This window comes from Fundulus heteroclitus, chromosome 22 (genome assembly GCF_011125445.2).
Source record: "Fundulus heteroclitus isolate FHET01 chromosome 22, MU-UCD_Fhet_4.1, whole genome shotgun sequence".
Classification (NCBI taxonomy): domain Eukaryota; kingdom Metazoa; phylum Chordata; class Actinopteri; order Cyprinodontiformes; family Fundulidae; genus Fundulus; species Fundulus heteroclitus.
The window spans coordinates 9,904,874-9,924,691 of record NC_046382.1 but is presented as its reverse complement, the minus strand read 5'-3'; the positions used below and the strand labels follow the sequence as shown (position 1 = coordinate 9,924,691).

The following is a 19,818-nucleotide window of genomic DNA, read 5'->3' as shown; positions in this document are numbered from 1 at the left end:
TGAGGTTTTTCAGGAATTACAGCCAGCAGAAGACAGACACTTCACTGCTAAACATCATATGTTTAGGCGACTTTGTGTTACACTTCACTTGACAAGGAGGTTTTTCTTTAACCAAGTTGACTCGTGTCAAAAGAAAAGGTTCAGTCTTTACGTTGAAGTCAGAAGTTTGCGGTTGCTCAGTATGTCATTTTGGCCTTACAATGATTTATTTGTTGTGATTACACAACGTTTCACGGAAGCTATTTAGAAACAAGAGTTGGGTGCACATGTTTAAATTCATAGAGGCGTTTCTATGTATATGCATACACCCCAACACACTTTGTATTAAACAAAGATCCAGGCCGACGGCTCAAACAGAGCAATGTTGCGCATGCTGTCAAGTGCCCGGAGGACTGTGACCAGTTATGCATCGGGGGGAACCAGAGCAGCCACTGGCAGGAAAGCCCAAGAGTCTGCGGTTTACGCTCATGGTCAGCCGTCACCCCATTAGATGAAGATGTTTGCATCCTGGACAGAGAGGAACGTCGGTTTGGAAGGGGAGTAAAGGAAGCAATTCTTGTGAAAACCATCCCTCGTTAAACTTGGGTGGAGGCCTCCAGTGTCAGTTTTCCCCCCCTTTTACTTTTTACGATGCTGTTATTGAAAGCATGACTCGGCCCCCTGGGAACAACAGGCGGCCATCAGCGCACTAACATCCGGTTACTAGCTTCATGGATTTCCTTTGGCATGTGAGCACAAGTTTTGATTATCTCAATTAACTTGTTGAGCCACTATGAAAATGAACTTCTTAAAAAGCTTATCAAGTTTATCAGTAACTCTTCAGACTTAAGAAGTCTCTTGGAGATGAGATGAAACATTTCAACTAAAAAGAACCCATCCAGAGGACCTACTCATTTTTTTTCATTATTTTAACAATACCTACATATATCATATTTAATCAATTATATACAATCAAGCACTTCAGTGAAAAAAAAAAACATAATTTATACATTTTCAAGATCCTAAACTTATTTTGATAGTAAAGCAATTTTCAGGAATATTTTTTTAATACTGACATTGAGGAATAACGGTTCCATAAGTTTTAAAAACTGGTTTCAAAGAAGAACTCCACAAAACTTGGAGGTTGCTGTTTTAAACAACAGTAGATGGAGATTCTCAGCCTGTCAAGTGGAATAATTCTGAAACGAAGAAATGGTTCCAAAATAATTACTAAAACCAGCCTCCATTATTCTATTGTCACTGTGCTGTTTACCAGAATCCATCACAAGGAAATAGCCCATACAGCACATTTATAGTTGGCACAATATTCCTTAGTTCAAACCCCTAATCTTGGCTCTTTCAAAAATAATTCTTGCCAATTTGGCCAAATAGTTACATTTCTGACCTAACCATGTTTTCTTTGAAAGGTTGGTTCGTTTAGCAAAATTCCAATCAAGCATAAAGTTGTCAGTTTTGAAGCAGATAGTTATTTTTCATTGCATCCGCCGGCTTTGAAGATTGCTGCGTTGTTCCAGATCGTTATATCATATTTTGTCATATGAAGGGTATAGTTTAGATGCGACAGAGGAAACACAGACATACCTGTAAATGGATGTTCCAAGATGCCAAGCATGCATCAAACCTGGTTTTGGAAAGAATAAACCAAGCTAAAATTAAGCATAACGCTGGAGATAGGCACCAGCAACCCCCGCGACCCCATGAGGGATAAAGCGGTTAGGAAAATGGATGGATGGATGGAAAATTAAGCATTTGAAAAAAATAACCTCAGCTATAGTTAAAATGTATTGCCTGTGCAAGGAAACCCACTAATTATAATTAGCTCAACCAATTCTGTCAAAAAAAGGAACTAGAGTGAAGCCTGTGTCAGATTCATGCATGTGGTCAGTGTATGAAAATAACCAACCAGTTTACAACTTTAATTTTCACATTGGTACAATAGCTGTATATTTTAATGATCCATTAGGACAATGGTTTTCAGGCTGTAGTTTTGATTTTGGCTTTATTACTATTAATTAGAAGAATAAAAAAAACAGAAGGATCCGAACCGTACTGTTGCTCAGATTCTGAAATAAGCAATACCCGTTTTCTGCTCCTCATTGCACAGAGCTTTCAGGACAGACCTAAAGGAAACCAGGGACACAATTTCAGGAAGTTTTCCTTGGCCTGCAAAGAAAACCAGACGGGAGATTTTTCTGAGATCCATTTTTAGTATTGTGAGAGTTTCGGGGTAAGCGGTGTGGGTGGACAAGGAGTGCTGGTCTGAAACTGCCACATGTGTGCTTTTGCCCCGTTGCTGGATGTGGTTTGGGTCTCCAGTAAGCAGGAAATGGTCTGTGTGGTCTTGCCAACAGGTGCGAGTTAACTCACTGAAGCATGACACAAGCATTTCCAAATTTCCTCTGTTAAAATAGAGAAGAAGAAAAAAAAAATCACCGCTTTAATGAAGCTTCTTGAAAGTTTAAAACCTCCCTCTAATTCCCAAGCACAAGCTAAGCACAAGACCAACTGCACTTGGCAAGATTCGTGGATGTTTAGATGGAATCACAGTTCATAGCCAGCAACCAGAAGGTCACTGAATTTCCTCTGGCGGCTCTTTTCTCACCATTGATCAAATGGATGGATAAGTGGGTAGGATAGTTATGTCTGACTCTTTCTATGTGTCTCTCTTCTCTAGGTACCTGAAGAATAATCTGATAAGTACAGTGGAGCCTGGAGCTTTCCGCGGTCTTTTGGCCTTGAAAAAACTGTAAGTGTGATTAAGCCTCGGAGCAGCCTGAAACAACGAACACAGCGAAAAAGACTAGATGGGAAGTTTAGCTTTTATTTCTATATAGAGGATGAGTTTTACCCTTCGCTGAATCCCCAGATCTTTCAGTTTCCACTGGAGCCTTTACTTGAATTACGCTATGTTACTAGTAGAATCACGTTTAAAAGAGCTGGGTTTCTAATAGTGTTCTCATGGTATAATAACTTTGAATAATAAAAGAGAAACATTATCACTGTATTAGCAAAGACATGAACATAAAGCTAACTCCTATTTAAAACACAAAACGCATTTTTCCTACAGCTGCTAAAGCAATAGAATATTGATTGTTACAGTTATAATGCTATTATCTCTAAGCTTGGTGCAACTATTTGGAGTTTGACACATAGACTTGGGTAGAAATATAGAATACATTTCATTGTAATTTTCAAGTTTTCTGCTTTAACCCAAGGATAACAATTTACTTAGTAGGGTTGTCAAAAGTATCGCTTCCCAAACATATCCATATCCAAGACATGGTATCGATAGTGAATATTTTAGCATATGAGGCAGGCCAAGAAGGGAAACTCAAAGATCTTGATAAGTGCTTTAAAGTGGTGAGAATGAAGTCGAGCAGCAGAACAAACCTGGCCAAACATCTCAAGGAGCAACATCCTAGCCTTCATGATGAATTCCGACATGTTAGTAAATTAAAGTTCCTGTTAATAATTTTATACATGAAATGCATTACTGATGTTATGGCGACTGCTGGTCCCCATTAATGTTGCGCGGTTAGCTGTGGCTAGCATGCTACTGGCCATGTGTTATATTTGGGTTGCTTATTCAGCATTGCACACTTATTTAACTAGCGTCTGTGATTCTGTTGAGAAAGCATCTTCCACGTTAAGATTGAACAAGGTGAGTTATTCATGTTAATAAAATATTGTTCATGCCTTTAATTATTTGTCATGTTCTTATACCCCGTGGTATCAAATGGTATCGAATATCGAATATTTTCCTGGGTATCGATATTGAGTTTGAAATGTTAGTATCGTGACAACGCTATTAGTCAGTAATAAATGGTGGTACTTAAGTTTCCAAACTGTGACTGCCTCTGTTTTTTTTAACCAAAAGTACTTCTAAATCACCTCACTTGACTTTGTATGACAGGATAAATTGAAGAGACCTTCTTTCAGCTAGCTGACTGGCAGTGCTCAGCAACACGTGGGTGGGAGGGGACAGTAAAATCCAAGTTGTTTGTGGTCGCAATGTGACAAAATGTGAAAATGTGTTTTTAATATTTTTGCAAGGCACTGAATATGCAATATTCTCTGACCTCTTCTTGATTTGTCAAGAGTCATCGGTATACGTATAAGTAGTGACACATGGCTCTAACAAAATAGTCAAAGTTGTTTTTTTCCTAGAAAACTTGACACAGTGGCCTTTTTTCTATGTATATCAATATTAAATGACATGACTAGGCCAAAATGTTCCAAGTAAAATACTGACAAACATGCCACGCATTACTAAAAACACCCATTCCCTTTTGTTTTAGGAATTTTAGAATACTTTAAGTTTTTTTTTTTCTAATCTTAAAAATAGCCAACATTGCACATCAAATATATACACAGAGGGAGCTTTGACCTCACTGCTTTCTCTCCATTTTTCACATGCCTTTTTGGGATTGAGCAAAAGAGCAATAACATTTTTTTTTGTGTGTGTGTGTGTTACCTGCGTTTTCCAACCTTACAAAATTCACAACATATTTGATGGGTGGCCAGTAATGTGTGGAATGCAAATGGAGAAAAAAGGAAACGCGCGCCTGCAGCAGAGAAGTGCTTCCTCTTCTCAGGGGAGGAGCAGCTGTTTATTGTGTTGGAAGCACCAGGGTCAGGATTCCTAGTTATTGTCCAGCCACATTCTCCAGCACAAAAATAGAACATAAATGCTCAATTAGAGGACCGTCACATCCAGCAATAACCCATAAAAATGGCTTTTACAGCTTTTAAATTGCATTTTTAGTGTCTTTTTAAGCTGTTGAAAAGATTCAATGTTTAAAAAAATGGAGTGAAAGTTTTTTTTTTTTTCCTCAGCAGGCCCTGCTCCTACCTTCATAGTTACCTTAATGATTGCTTCAACATAAAAGGTTAAGGAGTGAGGAACATGATTGCAGCCTGATAGTTAGCAGGATGTGGACTGGCAGGGATGCAAACAGTGAGTTAACAATATTGATTCTGGGCGCGTGTGCATGCAGCCTTGGGGAGAAGCACAGGGCTAATTTAAGTGCTCCCCAACTGGTGATTATTCGAGTGCTCTGCTTATTTTCCCACAGCTGCTCCAGCCCAGCAGCTCTTTAATTACAGTGTGTGTGGGCGCGGAGATTTGGACACAACAGCGCTCCGCCACTCGCATATGGCCGCCTGCTCCGAGCGTTTGAATGTGTGTGTGTGTGTTGAAGGATGTGTGTATGTGTTTATGTCTGTGTGTGTGTGTGTGTGTGTCTGTGTATTTGTGCCAGCAGTTGTTATGTGAAATCTGAAATTTTCCAAAAGGTCAGGACAGATTTCTCACAAAGTGGCATAGATGACAGAGAAAAACAGCGTTTTCGGCTGCTCCAGCTCCCTGTGCAGGCAGGCACGCATTCAAGCACATATTACCACAGACACATCTCTGATTTCTGTTCCTACTTATTCTGACGACAGTGTCAGGAAAATTCTTCAAGTCAAGCGAGGCATGCTTCTTCTTTGCCTTTTTTTTATTTTTATTTTTTTGTCCTTACAGGGATCTTTCCGACAACAGAATCGGCTGCCTCTCACCTGAGATGTTCCTTGATCTGGACAGACTCTCAAAATTGTGAGTCGCCCTCTGCGTTCCTCAAAGGTTTCGCATTTCCATTGTGTCTGTAAAGGCTAAAGCCTTTCTGGTGGCTGTACTTCTGGAAGGAGGAATGCAGGATTGGGAGTTTCTTGTGTTGTCTGGTCCTGGACATGTGTGCGTTTTCTGTTTTCCGCAAACAGGGATTTGTCCGGGAACATCTTCTCCACACTTTCGACGGGCCTCTTCACAAACCTCCGGGATCTTAGAGTACTGTAAGTACATGATAAAAATATTTAAGGTGAATATACTTACTAGCCACTTTAATGGGTACTCTGTCCAATTGCTTGTTAAAACAAATAGCTAATCAACCAATCACATTGCTGCAACTTTGAGTTTGGAGGTAAAGACAACTTGCTAAAGAGCATCGCGATGGTGGGGATTTTGATGACTCTGTTCATGCCGTGATTGCCAGTGCTGTGTGGGCTGGTCTGAGTATTTCAGAAACTGCATTTATACTGGGAGATACGACTATTTCCTGGGAGTATGGGCTGACTGGTTCCAGATGAGAGAAACGTAGCAGTACCCCCCAAATAACCCCTGAATGCAACAAAGGGGTTTGGGACACCAAACTGGCAAGGTGACACCAAACTGTTGCATTTGCAAAAAAAAAAAAAAAAACAACTCAGATCTCTTCTCCACAATCGATCTTGGAGAGGGGAGCATTTTGCTTGGTATTCATTTTTCTACGAAGTCCTCAAAACGAGTTCATGGCAACAAGATGCCAAAGGATAGAGCTGTGTACTGTAAAACCTTGGAACACTTCTTCCATCTACTACAACAATAAAGATGGAACGTGGGTGTCATCCCAAAGCGTAACCAAAAAAATACGCAAAGTAGTGGGAAAATAGTTACCACATAAAAGGCACATAGTGGCCGAGTCAGTCTCCAGAGCACAAAGGAAATCAATGGAGGTGCCAAGTAACACCCGAAATCCTTTTAGACCGTTCAAATATTTGGAGGGGATGAAAGAATTATCTCACAGACTCTAATTGTCACTTTTGTACAAAGTTTGCTTGTGTGTGTTTGCGGGCATTTAACTTGTTAAGTATGAGATTCAAGCCCTGCTGAATAATGTCTAAAGCACATACTGGTATTGCCACCAGGAACTTTGGCACCGAGACGCTGTTCTGCGACTGTCAGCTGAAGTGGCTGCTCCTCTGGGCTCAACAGAACTCCGTGAGGGTTGGTAATGACACGGTCTGTGTTTTCCCAACCCACCTCCGTGGCTTGGAGTTTCGCAACCTACGAGAACAGCAGCTCAAATGTGGTAAGGCCTTCTTTTCCGTCGCGCTGTAAGGCTAAACAGAGTTCATCGCATTTGTGCACAACAAAATGTCCAACTAACTCTACATCTCTTTATGTGACAGCAGAATAATTGAACACTTTACGTATCTTGGGGTGGTTTTTGATTGTAATTTAAGTTTCAAGCAGCATGTAAAGAAAATCTCAAATATAATTAGGTTTAATCTTTTAAACTTTAAACATATAAGACCTTCTCTGACTTTTGAATCAACAAAAACCTATATGCATGCCATGATATTTAGCCATATAAACTACTGCCAGACCACATGGTCTCACACTTCAGAGGCCATTCTGAAACCCCTACAGTCTCTCTTCAAGAAAACTCTGAATGTTCTTGACAAAAAGCCTTTATATTATCATTATTGCAACATTTTAAGTACAACGGTTTAGACTTTGAACGTCATCAGATATTTTCGGATGCGTACCGTTTTTTTTTTAAGTTTTAAATGGACTTGCTCCTCCTCCTCTAACCGATTTTATTAGCAAAAAAAACATTACTAGAATAAACACCAGAGCTTTAAGCAGAGGAGACTGTAATGTTCAGTGGCGTAGGAACAAATATGGCCAAATGGTTGCATCCATCAGAGGAGCACAGTTATGGAACACACTGCCAGCTCATGTTAGGGGCTGTGCAACCTACATAAGTTTTTAAATATCCTTGAAACATCGGCTGAAAACTAACCAGACATGTGTTCACAGGTGAATTGATCTGTTTTCCTTGGGCCTGTTGACCTATTTTTTTTGTGATTTTGTTATTGGCATCTTATCTGTTTGTGTCCACTCTGTTCTCTCTCTCGTAGTGTCTTGTTTAATGTTCACCGTTCTTACCTGCCTTAGGACGGCGGATGCAAATTAGCTGTTGTGCTAATTCTGGCATATTTGCATTCATGCTTCAAGCTGACATGTTGATGAATGTGCATTGTCCTAATTCAAATAAATCAATAAATCAAATGAAATAAATGTAATTTATTCAAATTCTAGCATAGTTATCTTTAGGAATAACTACGCTAGAAGCAAAGAATGTGAAACCCCTCAAACTGTTTGCACTTCGCTGGTTTTTCCCCTCAGCTGCTGCTGGCAAATTCAGTACAACGTAGACAAGATGAGCTCAAAATTCTCTAAATGTTTTAACCATCCATCCATCCATCCATCCATCCATCCATCCATCCATGTTTTTTCATATGGGATAATTCAGCACAAATTGCATGATTGTTAAGTGAAAGGAAAACAATGCATTGTTTTATTTTTTATTATTATTATAAGTCTGAAATATGGGTTGAGCTTTTGTATTCCCCTTGCTTACTTTAATACTTCCAAATACAATCCAGCGTTACCAGTCATCTTCAGAAGTAGTACAAATTTTTATTTAAGTCCACCTCTTTCAAATTTATTCTCAGGATAAATCCAGCTGTCCTGTGAAGGCCAGATGTTTGTTTGAGAATGTTAGTGAACAACCACCATCATGGGGACAAAGGAACGTGGCAGACAGGTCAGCTTTGAAGGTGTGGTGAATTTTAAAGCTGAATTAGATCATAAAACAATATCCCAAACAATAAGCATCTCGCGCAGTGTTAAATCCAATGTGGCACAAACACAAATCTACCCAAACGTGGCCAAGGAACCAATAAACAGAGCAGCAGCCAAGAGGCCCCTGGTTCCTCTGGAGGAGCTGGAGGCATCCACAGCTGGAAGAATATGTTGACTGAATAATTATTAGTTTGCAGAATTGGCCATTTCTGAGAAGTGACAAAAAAAAACTGTTAAAAGAAAGCCATTTAAAGTAGAATTTAAAATCTGCCACAAGATATTTAGACAATACACTAAACTGGTGGAAGAAGATGCTTTGGAACAAAACTGAAGTACATGAAAAGCGCTTTGAACTCACTATGCTGACTGTGGAACATGGTGGTGGCAGAATCGTGCTCAGCTGAATCTACTTTGTTTCACCTAATCTTTTTTTCGCAAACATAACTGTGCAAAATCAAAAAGATTCTTGGTTTCTACATGTGAAAAGCTGGTAGAGGCACACCTTGAAAGACTTGCAGCTGTAATTTTAGTGAAAGGTGGTTCTACACAGCATTTTAATCAGGGGAGCAAATGTATGTCACCCTTTCCAGGACTTTATTTGTAAAGAAAATTATGAAAACCACTTAAAAATGTCCTTCCACTTCACAGGTTAGCATTACTTTGTTTTGATATACGATATAATCTCAGTAAAACACAGTCAAGTTTGGGATTTTATCATGACAAAGTGTGGAAAAAATGCAACTGGTTCACTTTCTTTGCATGACTCCAAAAGACAAAAATATTAGGGTAGCTAATTTATCAGAGGGAGATATTTGCAGACATTAAAATTGCTTCTTTATGGAGCACAATAGAAATCCAGCAGTCTGTACCTTCTTTTATCTGAAACTGTGGTTGTCTTCCCAGCCTTTCCTTATCCCTCCCTCGATTTTCCCCCCTTTTTTCTCTATCTCGGCAGTCCACCGGGGAATTGTATTTCATATGTAATAGAATCATGCCTCCCCTCTCCTTATATCTGGGTTGTGCCGGGGACATTGCCTGGGAATGAAAAAAAAAAGAAAAAAAAAAAGCCAGTGTGTTTTTGTCCTTGTGTGCGTAAATGTGAACTACAGGCATCTCACAAGAAGATGCGCTTGTGTGCACAACGTGACACCGCTTCCAGCAAACTAATTAGGAGATATGTGTTCTGGTGTGCATCATGCACATGATTCCCCCCTGCAGTCCTTGTTTTGTTGTTTTTTTTCTTGCACACACTTGGTGCTATCCAAAGGTGTCTAAACCATAGACGTCGTAGACTGATTTTCCTCCGACCCTAACCGGATGTGTTTTTCATTTAGTCAAAAACAATCCAAAGCAATTACAGGCTAATTCTGCACAGTCCCCAGACAAAGAGCCAAGAGAGGAATCCACTGGCAGGACAAAGAGCACTCGTTTCAGGCCCTAAAGCATCCATTATGGGATTACAGTGATAACATTATGGGCTCCATGCTCTTGCAATTCTTGGCCTTCGTACAACACTCTCCGCTAACTTCATCTTACACCACCTCGTTTGCTCACTTGGCAACGAGCGGTTTGCAGTTGGATGCGGCGCGCTGCTGTTAGAGCAAGGTTTTAAATGTTATTTGATGTTTATCCCTCTCAAGTGGCTGCACTTTTTTTTTTTTTTTTTACACAAAACTAGCTCACCGGCGTGCACCATCCAGAAGCTTGTTAAGGGTGTGCGTGATATTACTTGGTTACTGAAACAACAGTTTATTCAACATTTTACTAAACAAATATGGCTTAGAATTTAAATATACCCCAACTACTCAATTTAGTATGGAAAATATTAATGATTATTAACTCTTTTTTTCCCCCCAGTGCAGTTTTTATGATGACAATACATGGGTACAGTCCCTAGCAAAAGTATTGGCTCCCCTTGAACTGTCCCCATAATGTCACATATAATGTCACATTAAAAATTCCTTATATAGGACATTTTTGACCAATCAGTATAATCTGACCCAATCTGTATAATATGGTTGAACTTGATTTTGTAAAGTGCCTTGAGATGACATGTTTCATGATTTGGCGCTATATAAATAAAATTGAATTGAATTGAATTGAATTAAAGCCACAAACTTAATGGATATCCTGGAGATTTGATACCAGGAATAAAACATAATATAACGGTGAAGCGGAAGGAAACTGACACATGGTTTTCATACTGTTTTGCACATTAGAACCTGGAACACTGCATTGTTATTCAGCTTCTTCAGTACTTGACTCAGTACTCTGCATAACACCCTGTCACTGAGATTGTAGGTCCAAGCCTTTTGGGGTATTTTTCTACAAACTTTGCACATCTACAGTCAGTTCCACACATTCTGCCTTTCAGACTTGCTCAAGCTCAGTCAGGACGGACTGAAAGCTTGTGCGAACGTCCGTTTTTTAAGTATCGTGACACATTCTCCATTAGCGTTAGTTCTAGACCTTGACTGACCCATTTCTAATAAATGTGCTTTGTTTTGAACCACTCCATTGTAGTTCTGGTTGTATGTTAAGGTTTTTTTCATCCACCTTCTCGCCAACTCTGACCAGCTTTTTGCATCCCGCGGCGTGACTCTGCCGCCACCATGTCTCACTATGCGACCGGAGACGTTGCAGTGGTAGTTTTTTCATTCACACCGTGTTCTGCGTGCTGCCGGCTCCTTATTGGTCTCTATCCAGCTCGCCCTCTTCCACATGTTTGCCGTGTCCCCTACATGGCTCGTGGCAAACCGTACAAAGGACTTCTTAACAATAGCTTTCTTCTGCCCACTCGACTGTAAAGCCGGGATTCATTGTGCTCGTGATGAATAGGTGTTGGACAGCTGGGGCTCTCTGCTGTCCAGTACCTATTCTGGGGCTCTCTGTAGCTCTTCCAGAATTACAGAGACCCTGCTGGCTGCTTGGTGATCAAGGCTCTCCTTGCGTTGCGTTCAGTTTAGGTCGACAGCCATGTAGGTTTACAGCTGTGCTGCATTTTCAAAATTTCTGAATGGCATATCGAACAAGGGTTCATGAGGTGTTTGAACATGGAGATAATGTTTTAGAACTCCTCTTTAGACGCATCTACGACATCATCCCTGACTTATCTGCTGGATTGCTTGGTGTTGATGAGGCGGTTTGTTCTTTAAAGCTCCTGACAGACCTGTGAGGCCTTCACAGAACAGCTGTGTTTGTACTGATATTAAAAGGCACACTATTTAGTGAACTCTATTTATTCATTTAGGTGACACGTGAAGGCTCTGAGCTCAAAATTGCACAGGATTTGGTTTAACAGACAAATGCAGGTAAATAATTTCAACACTTTCCAGATCCGTTTGTTAAAAAAATATATAATTAGAACTAAAAACCACGCATCGTTTTTCTTCCACTTGGCAATTAGGGCTGCTCTGTGTCGGTCTAGCGCGTAAAACCCCCATGAACTTTGTTGCTGAAAAATTCCTAAATGTTACAAAAAGTGAAACGGAAATGAAATATTCTGCAAAAAAATGTTGTATACTTGCTTGCTCTGCAGTGTCTCAAGTGTGACGAATAGTTTGCCCTACACATTCCAACCCCGCGATTCCGGGTCATCTGCTGGCTGCAGATGAGCGGGAACAGAGAAGCGTGCCGGGCTTCCTGGCAACATCAGATGCTTCCCGTGTTGCGTTCGGAGGCATCTGTTTAATACATGTCACCGGCCGCTTTCTTCTTTTCACAACACTGCTGGCATGAGAGAGCAACACCCCAGACATGAAGTTCAGAGCTAATGTGCTGCGCTACACGCGCGGCCTCACTAGATGATTCTGCTTTCATTGGCAGTTCTTTCTTCTCTCGGATGACGACAGTGCGGTGTAACGGCACACCCAGGGTATCATCATTAAATGAAGTTGTACTCGTAGGTCTATGTGTCTTAAATTAGTGGCTTGACTGCACTATTTGAATTATTAACAGATATTAAGAAATTTGAAGGCACACTCACACAGAGCTGGAAGTAAAGTCATGTACCCGTTAAAGAAAAAAGAAAAAAACTTGCAGGAATATTAGTCAGATAGTGTTTTTTTTCCAAAACTATTTGGATATAAATATATAATATAAAGTTGTGAATACAAGTGTAAGTACAGAAGATGTTGCAACAGTTATGTCAAACATGGAGCGGGAAGGCCAGATGTAAAAACAATGTTTGAAATTGATTTCAAAGGTGAAAGACACAGTGAGTTTTTTCTGCCAGTTTCAGAATAAAATGCCAAAGATGGCCTCTGCTTCATGTAAATGTCACTTACTGTGCGTCTTTAGCGCGCTACAAGTCACTATTTGGTCAGCGAAATGCCTCTAAAATTCAAATTCGCAGGGGCGCGGCTTGCTTCTGTGAATCCTGAAGGGAATTTTAAATCAGCTAGACTTTGTACGGCTTTGCATTAAGGATGGATGTTAATACAGACTGGGCCTAAAATTTAAATCCGATGTGTGTTTGTGTCGTTTGTTAGCCAACTCGCTTTCCTCAGCTGTCATCACATTCTGTTGGTTCACTCTGCGGATAGTTTGGAGGCCAGAAGAAGAAAAAAAGCCCCATCAACCTCAGACTCTCATTTTAGACTCTAAAAACATTTGTCATTTTATCACCAGGCCTTTTCCAGCGTTCTCCCACACTCTCTAATTTAGTCGAAGCCCTTCTGCAGACTGATTCTTGAGTTTGTTATGGACTCACCCTTCTCATCGGTGAAGAATCCTGTCGCTGGTTTTGCTCAAGGCCTCTATTGTTAACTTAGTTGCAGTGAAAGAGAGTCAGAAAAGCTCCCAAGGCTGAACCTGTGGATTCGCTGCTCAGCAACAGTGACGAGACACATGAAGAGGAGTTTGACCGTGACCACAGTTTGGTCTGTATGTTTTTGGCTTTTGTGGAGGTGTGCATCAATCTGTCCATTGTCTTTAACATAAATGTGTTTTAAAAAGTAGAGAATGACCTTCCTGTGTCTTTTTTCTCCCCCTTTTTCACCTCAGTAGGATTGGAAAAGGCTAAACGTCCCTCTCCTGTTTCTGTCCTCCACAGACGGTCCGCTGGAGATGCCGCTGTTCCAGCTCATCCCCTCCCAGAGGCAGCTGGTTTTCCGTGGCGACCAGCTACCCCTCCAGTGCACCGCCTCTTACCTGGACCAGTCCGTGGAGCTGCGATGGCGTCACAATGGCCACGCCGTCGTCACACAGCAGGAGACGGGCATCTATGTGGAGAAGACTCTGCTTCACGACTGCTGTTTGCTCACCAGGTACGCAAGGAAGCGTGAGCTGAGCGCCGATTTGATTGGCTGGTTGCACTTCCACACATACAACGTCCAGTGTGTCAGTAGGCTGGGAAGATTGAAATGTCGCTTAAAGAATCCAAAACATGCAAGTTTACATAGCCCTGAACCTTTTTTTTGTGTGCATGTTTTGTTAAGTTTGAACCTTAGATTTGAATGTTTTTCGGGGGGATGTTATGTGATTTACCACCACCAAGACGATAGGTGGGTTTCTACATTTATTAAGTAATCTAAAAAAGGTTTAACCCTTTAGATACTGAAGCTTTTCCCTGCTCATCCAACTCAATCTCGCTTAAACTGGATGAAGAACGTCTCTGAGCAACTGTGTTTCAGTCATGCCAGTGAATCTCAATTGCATTCCTGTCCGGCCTTTGACTGAGCCGCCACAACGCGTAAACATGCTTTTATTCAGCCAGTCTACTGTAGCGCTGATCACAATTTTACATGATTCTGCTTCCTCTGAGTTCAGAATAATGCTCAGTGCTTAGTTTTTATTCACACATAGCGTTTTGAATGTGGGGCAAAATTGTCAGCTGTGGTTCCCTCTGACCAGAGCACCTTCATCCACATGCTTATTGGCCCCTAACGCTCATTAGGTAAAAGTTCTCATGGACTTCTCTCATCAGTGACTTGGAATGCACATCGTAAGCGACGCCTTGTACCCCACTGTGATTTTTGTTTAGCGCTACACACACACACACACACACACACACACACACACACACACGCACACACACACACATTCACACTTATGATACTTGGATTAAGTATTTCAGTAATTCAGTTCAGTAGCTGAAACATAAATGGACTAACTGCACACAGATGTTTTCCAGCCTTTATTTCCTTTCCTTATGATCAATATCTGCTTACAGCTAATGAAAGCACAACATTAAAGATTAAAATATTGCATCAGATGAGTAAAAATAAATTTCTGATGCAAAAAAAAATGTGGACCTAATGAAAAGCATATTAATTTGCCGCTTATAGGTTGCCGTTTTCTAAAAGTACTTTGGATCTGAGAAAGGAACCTCATCAGGATGTATATTTAAATTTTTTGGTCTAAAAAAAATTATCTTTTCCTGTTAATTTATTACTATTTTCACACTAGACATGGTGCTACAATACAACCATAGAGGAAGAAAAAAGGGGATGCATGTTTATGTTCTATTTAGGAGCATCTAGGATTCTGAACAGACCACGCCCTGCAGCATTGGCTACCAGCGTGTGTTGTTTTACAGAAGATGATGGCGTGTAATCTTTGATGCATGTCTCAAGCTGCAGGTGCGCTTTACCCTTGATAGTTGTCCTGTCGGCAGATTTTCTCTTGCTGTGGACTTCTGCGGCTCCTCCAGACTTACCACGGGCCTCAGTGCTCCCTCTCTGCTTCAGTTTAAGAGGGGTTTTAATTTCACGTGGCTGTGTCGCTCTTTCCATTTACAGATGACAGATTTAAACAGCGCTCCACTGAATATACTTTTAAAATATACTCCTTATTTAGATTTGTTCACAACTTTATCCTTTTTGTTAATTAGTCTGCCTGTTCACTAATTTTTTCTAACTAACTTGGACACTTCTGAAATAAATTGGTTCCACTGTATTTAGTGTTATCATAGAGGGAACTGAAAAACACATACAATCAACTGTATAGGTTAAAGTTGATTGTCAACTCGTTAAAATCCCAATTAGTACTTTGACGTTACGCCGTAACGTTTCCACTAGGCGGGATTCACAGACACATATACCCTTTCTTTTTTTATTCTTCGCTCATTCATAGGATTTTGGGTTTTCCCTTTTTTTTTTGCCACCCTTGAAAGGACACAACAGAATTGGCTTGGCATGGCTCCAAATCCTCACAGCAATCCACAACCCGTCTCTTGAGATCGGCCGCCCAGTCTGCCCCACGAGCGCTGGGAGGGCCCTCGCTGATCACACGCTAAAAGGAACAGATGCTGAATCATAATTGAGGTGATAAAGCGGGCCGGCATCAGAGAAGTTTGCAATTTTTTTTTTATTGAGCGACTGCCACAAGCCTCTATCCTCTTTCTGCCTTTGTTTTCTGGGGGGTTTACTGCCCATGTGGCCGTGGTGCGTGTGCATCTGTGTTTTTATTTGGAATGCATTTGAGGTAATCGTGCTGGAGTAGGGTTTGGATGCCGGAGCACATTGCTGTTGATTAGTTTTACTGTTGCCTCTTCTGACTTGTAGTCTCTGACATCGTCATAGATGGAAAACTAACAACAGGGCTTGAATGTTGTTGTTGTTTGTCAATGACGCGTGCAGATCATCAGATAGCTCAAACAAAGGTATTTTATGATATTAAACTATTTGTATATGTTTTATTTAAATTGGAAACAATTTAATTTCATTTTACAGTGCTTGTGCATGTTTCCCTCCAAGCACTGCAAAATTTATATTTATATTCAGATCTGTTGTAATTGATAGCCGTTTATTTTTTTTAATCATACTCACACAAGCTAGTATTTCTTTATCTTTCAAATAAATGTTTTAGCAAAATGATGATGCCCCTTTTTCAAATGACAATTTTGTAATTGCTCAATTTACCTGCTAAAGTAGCAACAGATCATGCGTAATTGCAACGTTGGAAATACATCTTTGATCCAAATTTGCCATTTGGATAAAAAAAGTTAGTTTTTTATGTCATTTAAGGTTAATAATTATTTTATTCCTTCTATTAAAGTATTACAAACCTTGTGTATATATTCTCAGTTACACACCCCATTAGGACACACGTATGGTCTCTAACATAAACAGATGGAAAACAAACAGTTTGATGCGATTCACTTTAATTCAATGCAACAAGACAAAGCAAATAAATTATTCTATGAAGCTGGGTATAACTAGTTAAACACCTTGAAAAACAGCAAACTTTCACAAAAAGGTTTTGTATTAATGAAAAAAAAAACATTGAGGCTGACTGCAATAATACAAAACCTGTCACGCTGCAAATTTGATTAGCACTCATTCAGTGACTGAGCAGAGAAATGCATCCGCATCATACAACATAAAGCATAACATCAGGTTTTAAACATTTTTCTTTATAATTTATTAAACATCCACTATCCACTGCAGAACACCACTATCGCTTTGCTCAGAATTTGTTCCTGGAATCTGTGACATTGTGGAAGTTATAAACGTGATACTGTTACGTCCTCAGTTAAACTTTAAGGATGGATATCTTAGAATAAATGAGCCGAGCTGTTACCAAAAAAAATGGCATGAAATTGTTTTTTACCACGTCCAAACCTGAGGCATGTGAAGCTATGGTTCAGGTCCAGGCTCCACATTTACAACATGCTGATGTCATTCGTGTGTCATGAGGTTAGTGTCGGCTAATCCACATTTAGCCGGTGTGTGCATCTTTATCGTCTTCGCCGTCTTTACCGTTTCTTTGTGACATGAGCCTCACCTCATTGTCACCTGCTTTCCCACAAAGAGCATGTCCGCGAGAGGAACAGCTCTTTTCACGTCCGTTTTTTACAAGCTTATTAGTTCCGTGGGAGAATGCTGGTGAGCGGGTTTTCTGTATAGACGCTGCAACCTTCTGGGTGGGTTCATTATGTGCGGTGAATTCATCCTGGAGCAATGTTTTATGTGCAAGTCTCAGTGAGTGCAAGCGGAAAGGAGGAAATCATGTGCACAAAATCCAAAATCGGTTCGATTTTATTCATCGCTCAACGGATTAGGCTGAGATTTTGAAACCTGAAGTTTTAAACTATTGTGAAAGGGTTTTATAAACCCGATAAGCGGCTCCTCACATCACATGCATTTCAACAGCAGCCTCAAGAGCTCCCATTTTATAATGTAGCCTTCACGCGCAATTTGGAGGTTTGCAGGAAGCACAGAACATACTGATCTCTATGTGCAATTGGCATGAATATGGAAGTCTCTTTTCCTTTTAAAGGGTGTGGACTGTTTCTTTCAGCTGGTTGGTGAGGTAGTTTTTATTGCTGCCAGAGCAGTGGCAGGAAGCGATGTGCCAAAAGCATTAAACTCCCACACTCCATCACACTTAATGAGGAGCCTACTGCATTGTTGACGCTTCCAAAAAGACCTCTCCAGGACTCTGCAGAGGCTCTCCTAGTTCTGTCTGACGACGGATTTATGCCATGCCGTGTTTTACTCGTCCGTAAGAAAATCCTTGATTATTTTGCAAGATGGCAAAATCATGCTAAATCAGTAAGCTGAGAATTTGTAAACCATCTGATTCATTGTGTTGTTTTTGTTGTCTAACATTCCAAATCAGATTCAAGGTTTTGAACGCAACTTTTAACCTTCAGTATCAAATAAGCGCAAAATCCACTGAGATCCTGAAACTACAAGCAAAATTTATTTGAAGAACCTAAAACTTCACTTACAGATACAGTATATTATTACTGTAAGGTGTTTCGCTTCCTTCTGTCCTCTAAATCTAAAATAAAATCCTCCTCTGTTTGTCTCAATCCCTTAACACGTGTATTCTGTTTAGCCCTCCTTCCACATAATCCCACTTTTGCTTCTCTACATCCAGAGACCAAAATGCTATTTCTGCACCCCAGGTGGAACTAATTTGGGTCGTGTTTCTTTTGGCACCCGAGAACGTCTCCCTCCTTAAATAAAAAAAACCCAGCAAAAATCAGACATTATTTCCATAATTGATGAATGTATAACACAGCTTGCTCCAACAACAACAGTGTGCGGCTCACAAGCTTAATTTCACATTTTTCCCCTCTGCTTCACCTTAAACTGCAAGGAGCAACTCGAAATCTGTGCTTTTGCTATTCCGATCCCCATACAGATTGAAAATGCATGCAAATTGCTATTAATTGTGTTGTGCTTAAAGTTTAAGACGCTCATGTCAAAACGGTTCACCTTGGCTGACTGTCCTCTGACTCAGTCAGCCTTGCCCTCTCTGGCCCATCGGAGGGGAGAGGCTGAATACACAGGATTTAGCACATGGCTTAAAGCCCCTGTCTGGATTTGTCGCACAGAGTTGCAGCAGAGTGAGCAGTGGTGCCAAAGCCTTGCAAAGTGACCTCTTTGAAGGTGAACCCAAAACGTTCAGCGCGTATTTGCTCAGCTAAATTCTGTCTGGTCCCAGCTTTAGGATGCGCCTGGCGAGTTGCCAGTGTAGACGAGCAAAACGCGACAGGTTTACCACTTGGTAAATTTGCCATGTGATATTTGTAAAATTCAATCTGTTTGGCATGTCTTTTTTTTTTTAATGGCATTGTGTTTTTAATGATTCTCCTCCCTACTCTTTTAAATTCACACTGTGCTGTGTCATCATGCGCTGTCATTCGCTGGTGCAGGTGGGCTGATAAGCTTCTCCGTTTGCATTTCTCACACGGAGCGGCGGCGAAGAAACAGGCCCCGTGAGGCCCCGGTGGCTCTGCGACGTGGGCCAAACTCCTGCTGAGTAATGGTGTCAGGCCAAACTCCCAGTGTTAGCTATGCTAGAGGCAGAAGTGGGACCAGCCTGAGATTCATGTTTCATTAATCAAACACTTTAGAGCCCTGTAGCTAGCTGCGGCAGACACTTGGGATGTATCTCTCTTAATCCTCCCCATTTTAATCAGGCTAATCTTACGCAAAATGAGGAACCCGTTTGGCAATACTACCAAAAGCACAGGGAAGAATAAAAAGGCTCTTTGCATTTTCAATCATCCTTTAAGCATTTAAGCATACTATATAAAACAATAAACAGAAAGGGGGTTCTTTATTGCTCCGTATAGCATTTTCTGAAGCACTCATCCATCCATCTATCCATTGAGCTGCTGGGGTAACAGATCCAGAGGGGAAACCCAGACAACAATCTCTACAAAGATCCCAAAGGTCAGATTTTCGCAATGATTTTCCTCTCCCAGTGGGACATGTCAAGAAATCTGATCAAATTGACATATTATTTCAACTGACTTCTTTTGATGTGAAGGAGTGGTGGCTGTCCTTGGGATAATGGAGCTAATTGCCCTTCTTTTAAGGGAGAGTTTAACCACCAGGTGAAGGAATCTCTCTTGATTCTGGTGCTTGAGTCCAAGATCTCATTCTTCCACTTATAATCCGTATCTACAG

At 40.7% G+C, this 19,818-nt stretch overlaps 1 protein-coding gene across 1 annotated transcript in view; it reads left to right on the top strand.

Annotated features, from left to right (window-relative positions):
* LOC105921153 (adhesion G protein-coupled receptor A3) overlaps positions 1-19,818 on the top strand; it is a 277,946-nt gene that overhangs the window by 56,198 nt on the left and 201,930 nt on the right. The window contains exons 3-7 of the mRNA XM_036126251.1: positions 2,675-2,746; positions 5,525-5,596; positions 5,761-5,832; positions 6,724-6,887; positions 13,503-13,716. Of these exons, the coding sequence (XP_035982144.1) occupies positions 2,675-2,746; positions 5,525-5,596; positions 5,761-5,832; positions 6,724-6,887; positions 13,503-13,716 (594 nt within the window). The remainder of the gene's footprint in view (positions 1-2,674; positions 2,747-5,524; positions 5,597-5,760; positions 5,833-6,723; positions 6,888-13,502; positions 13,717-19,818) is intronic.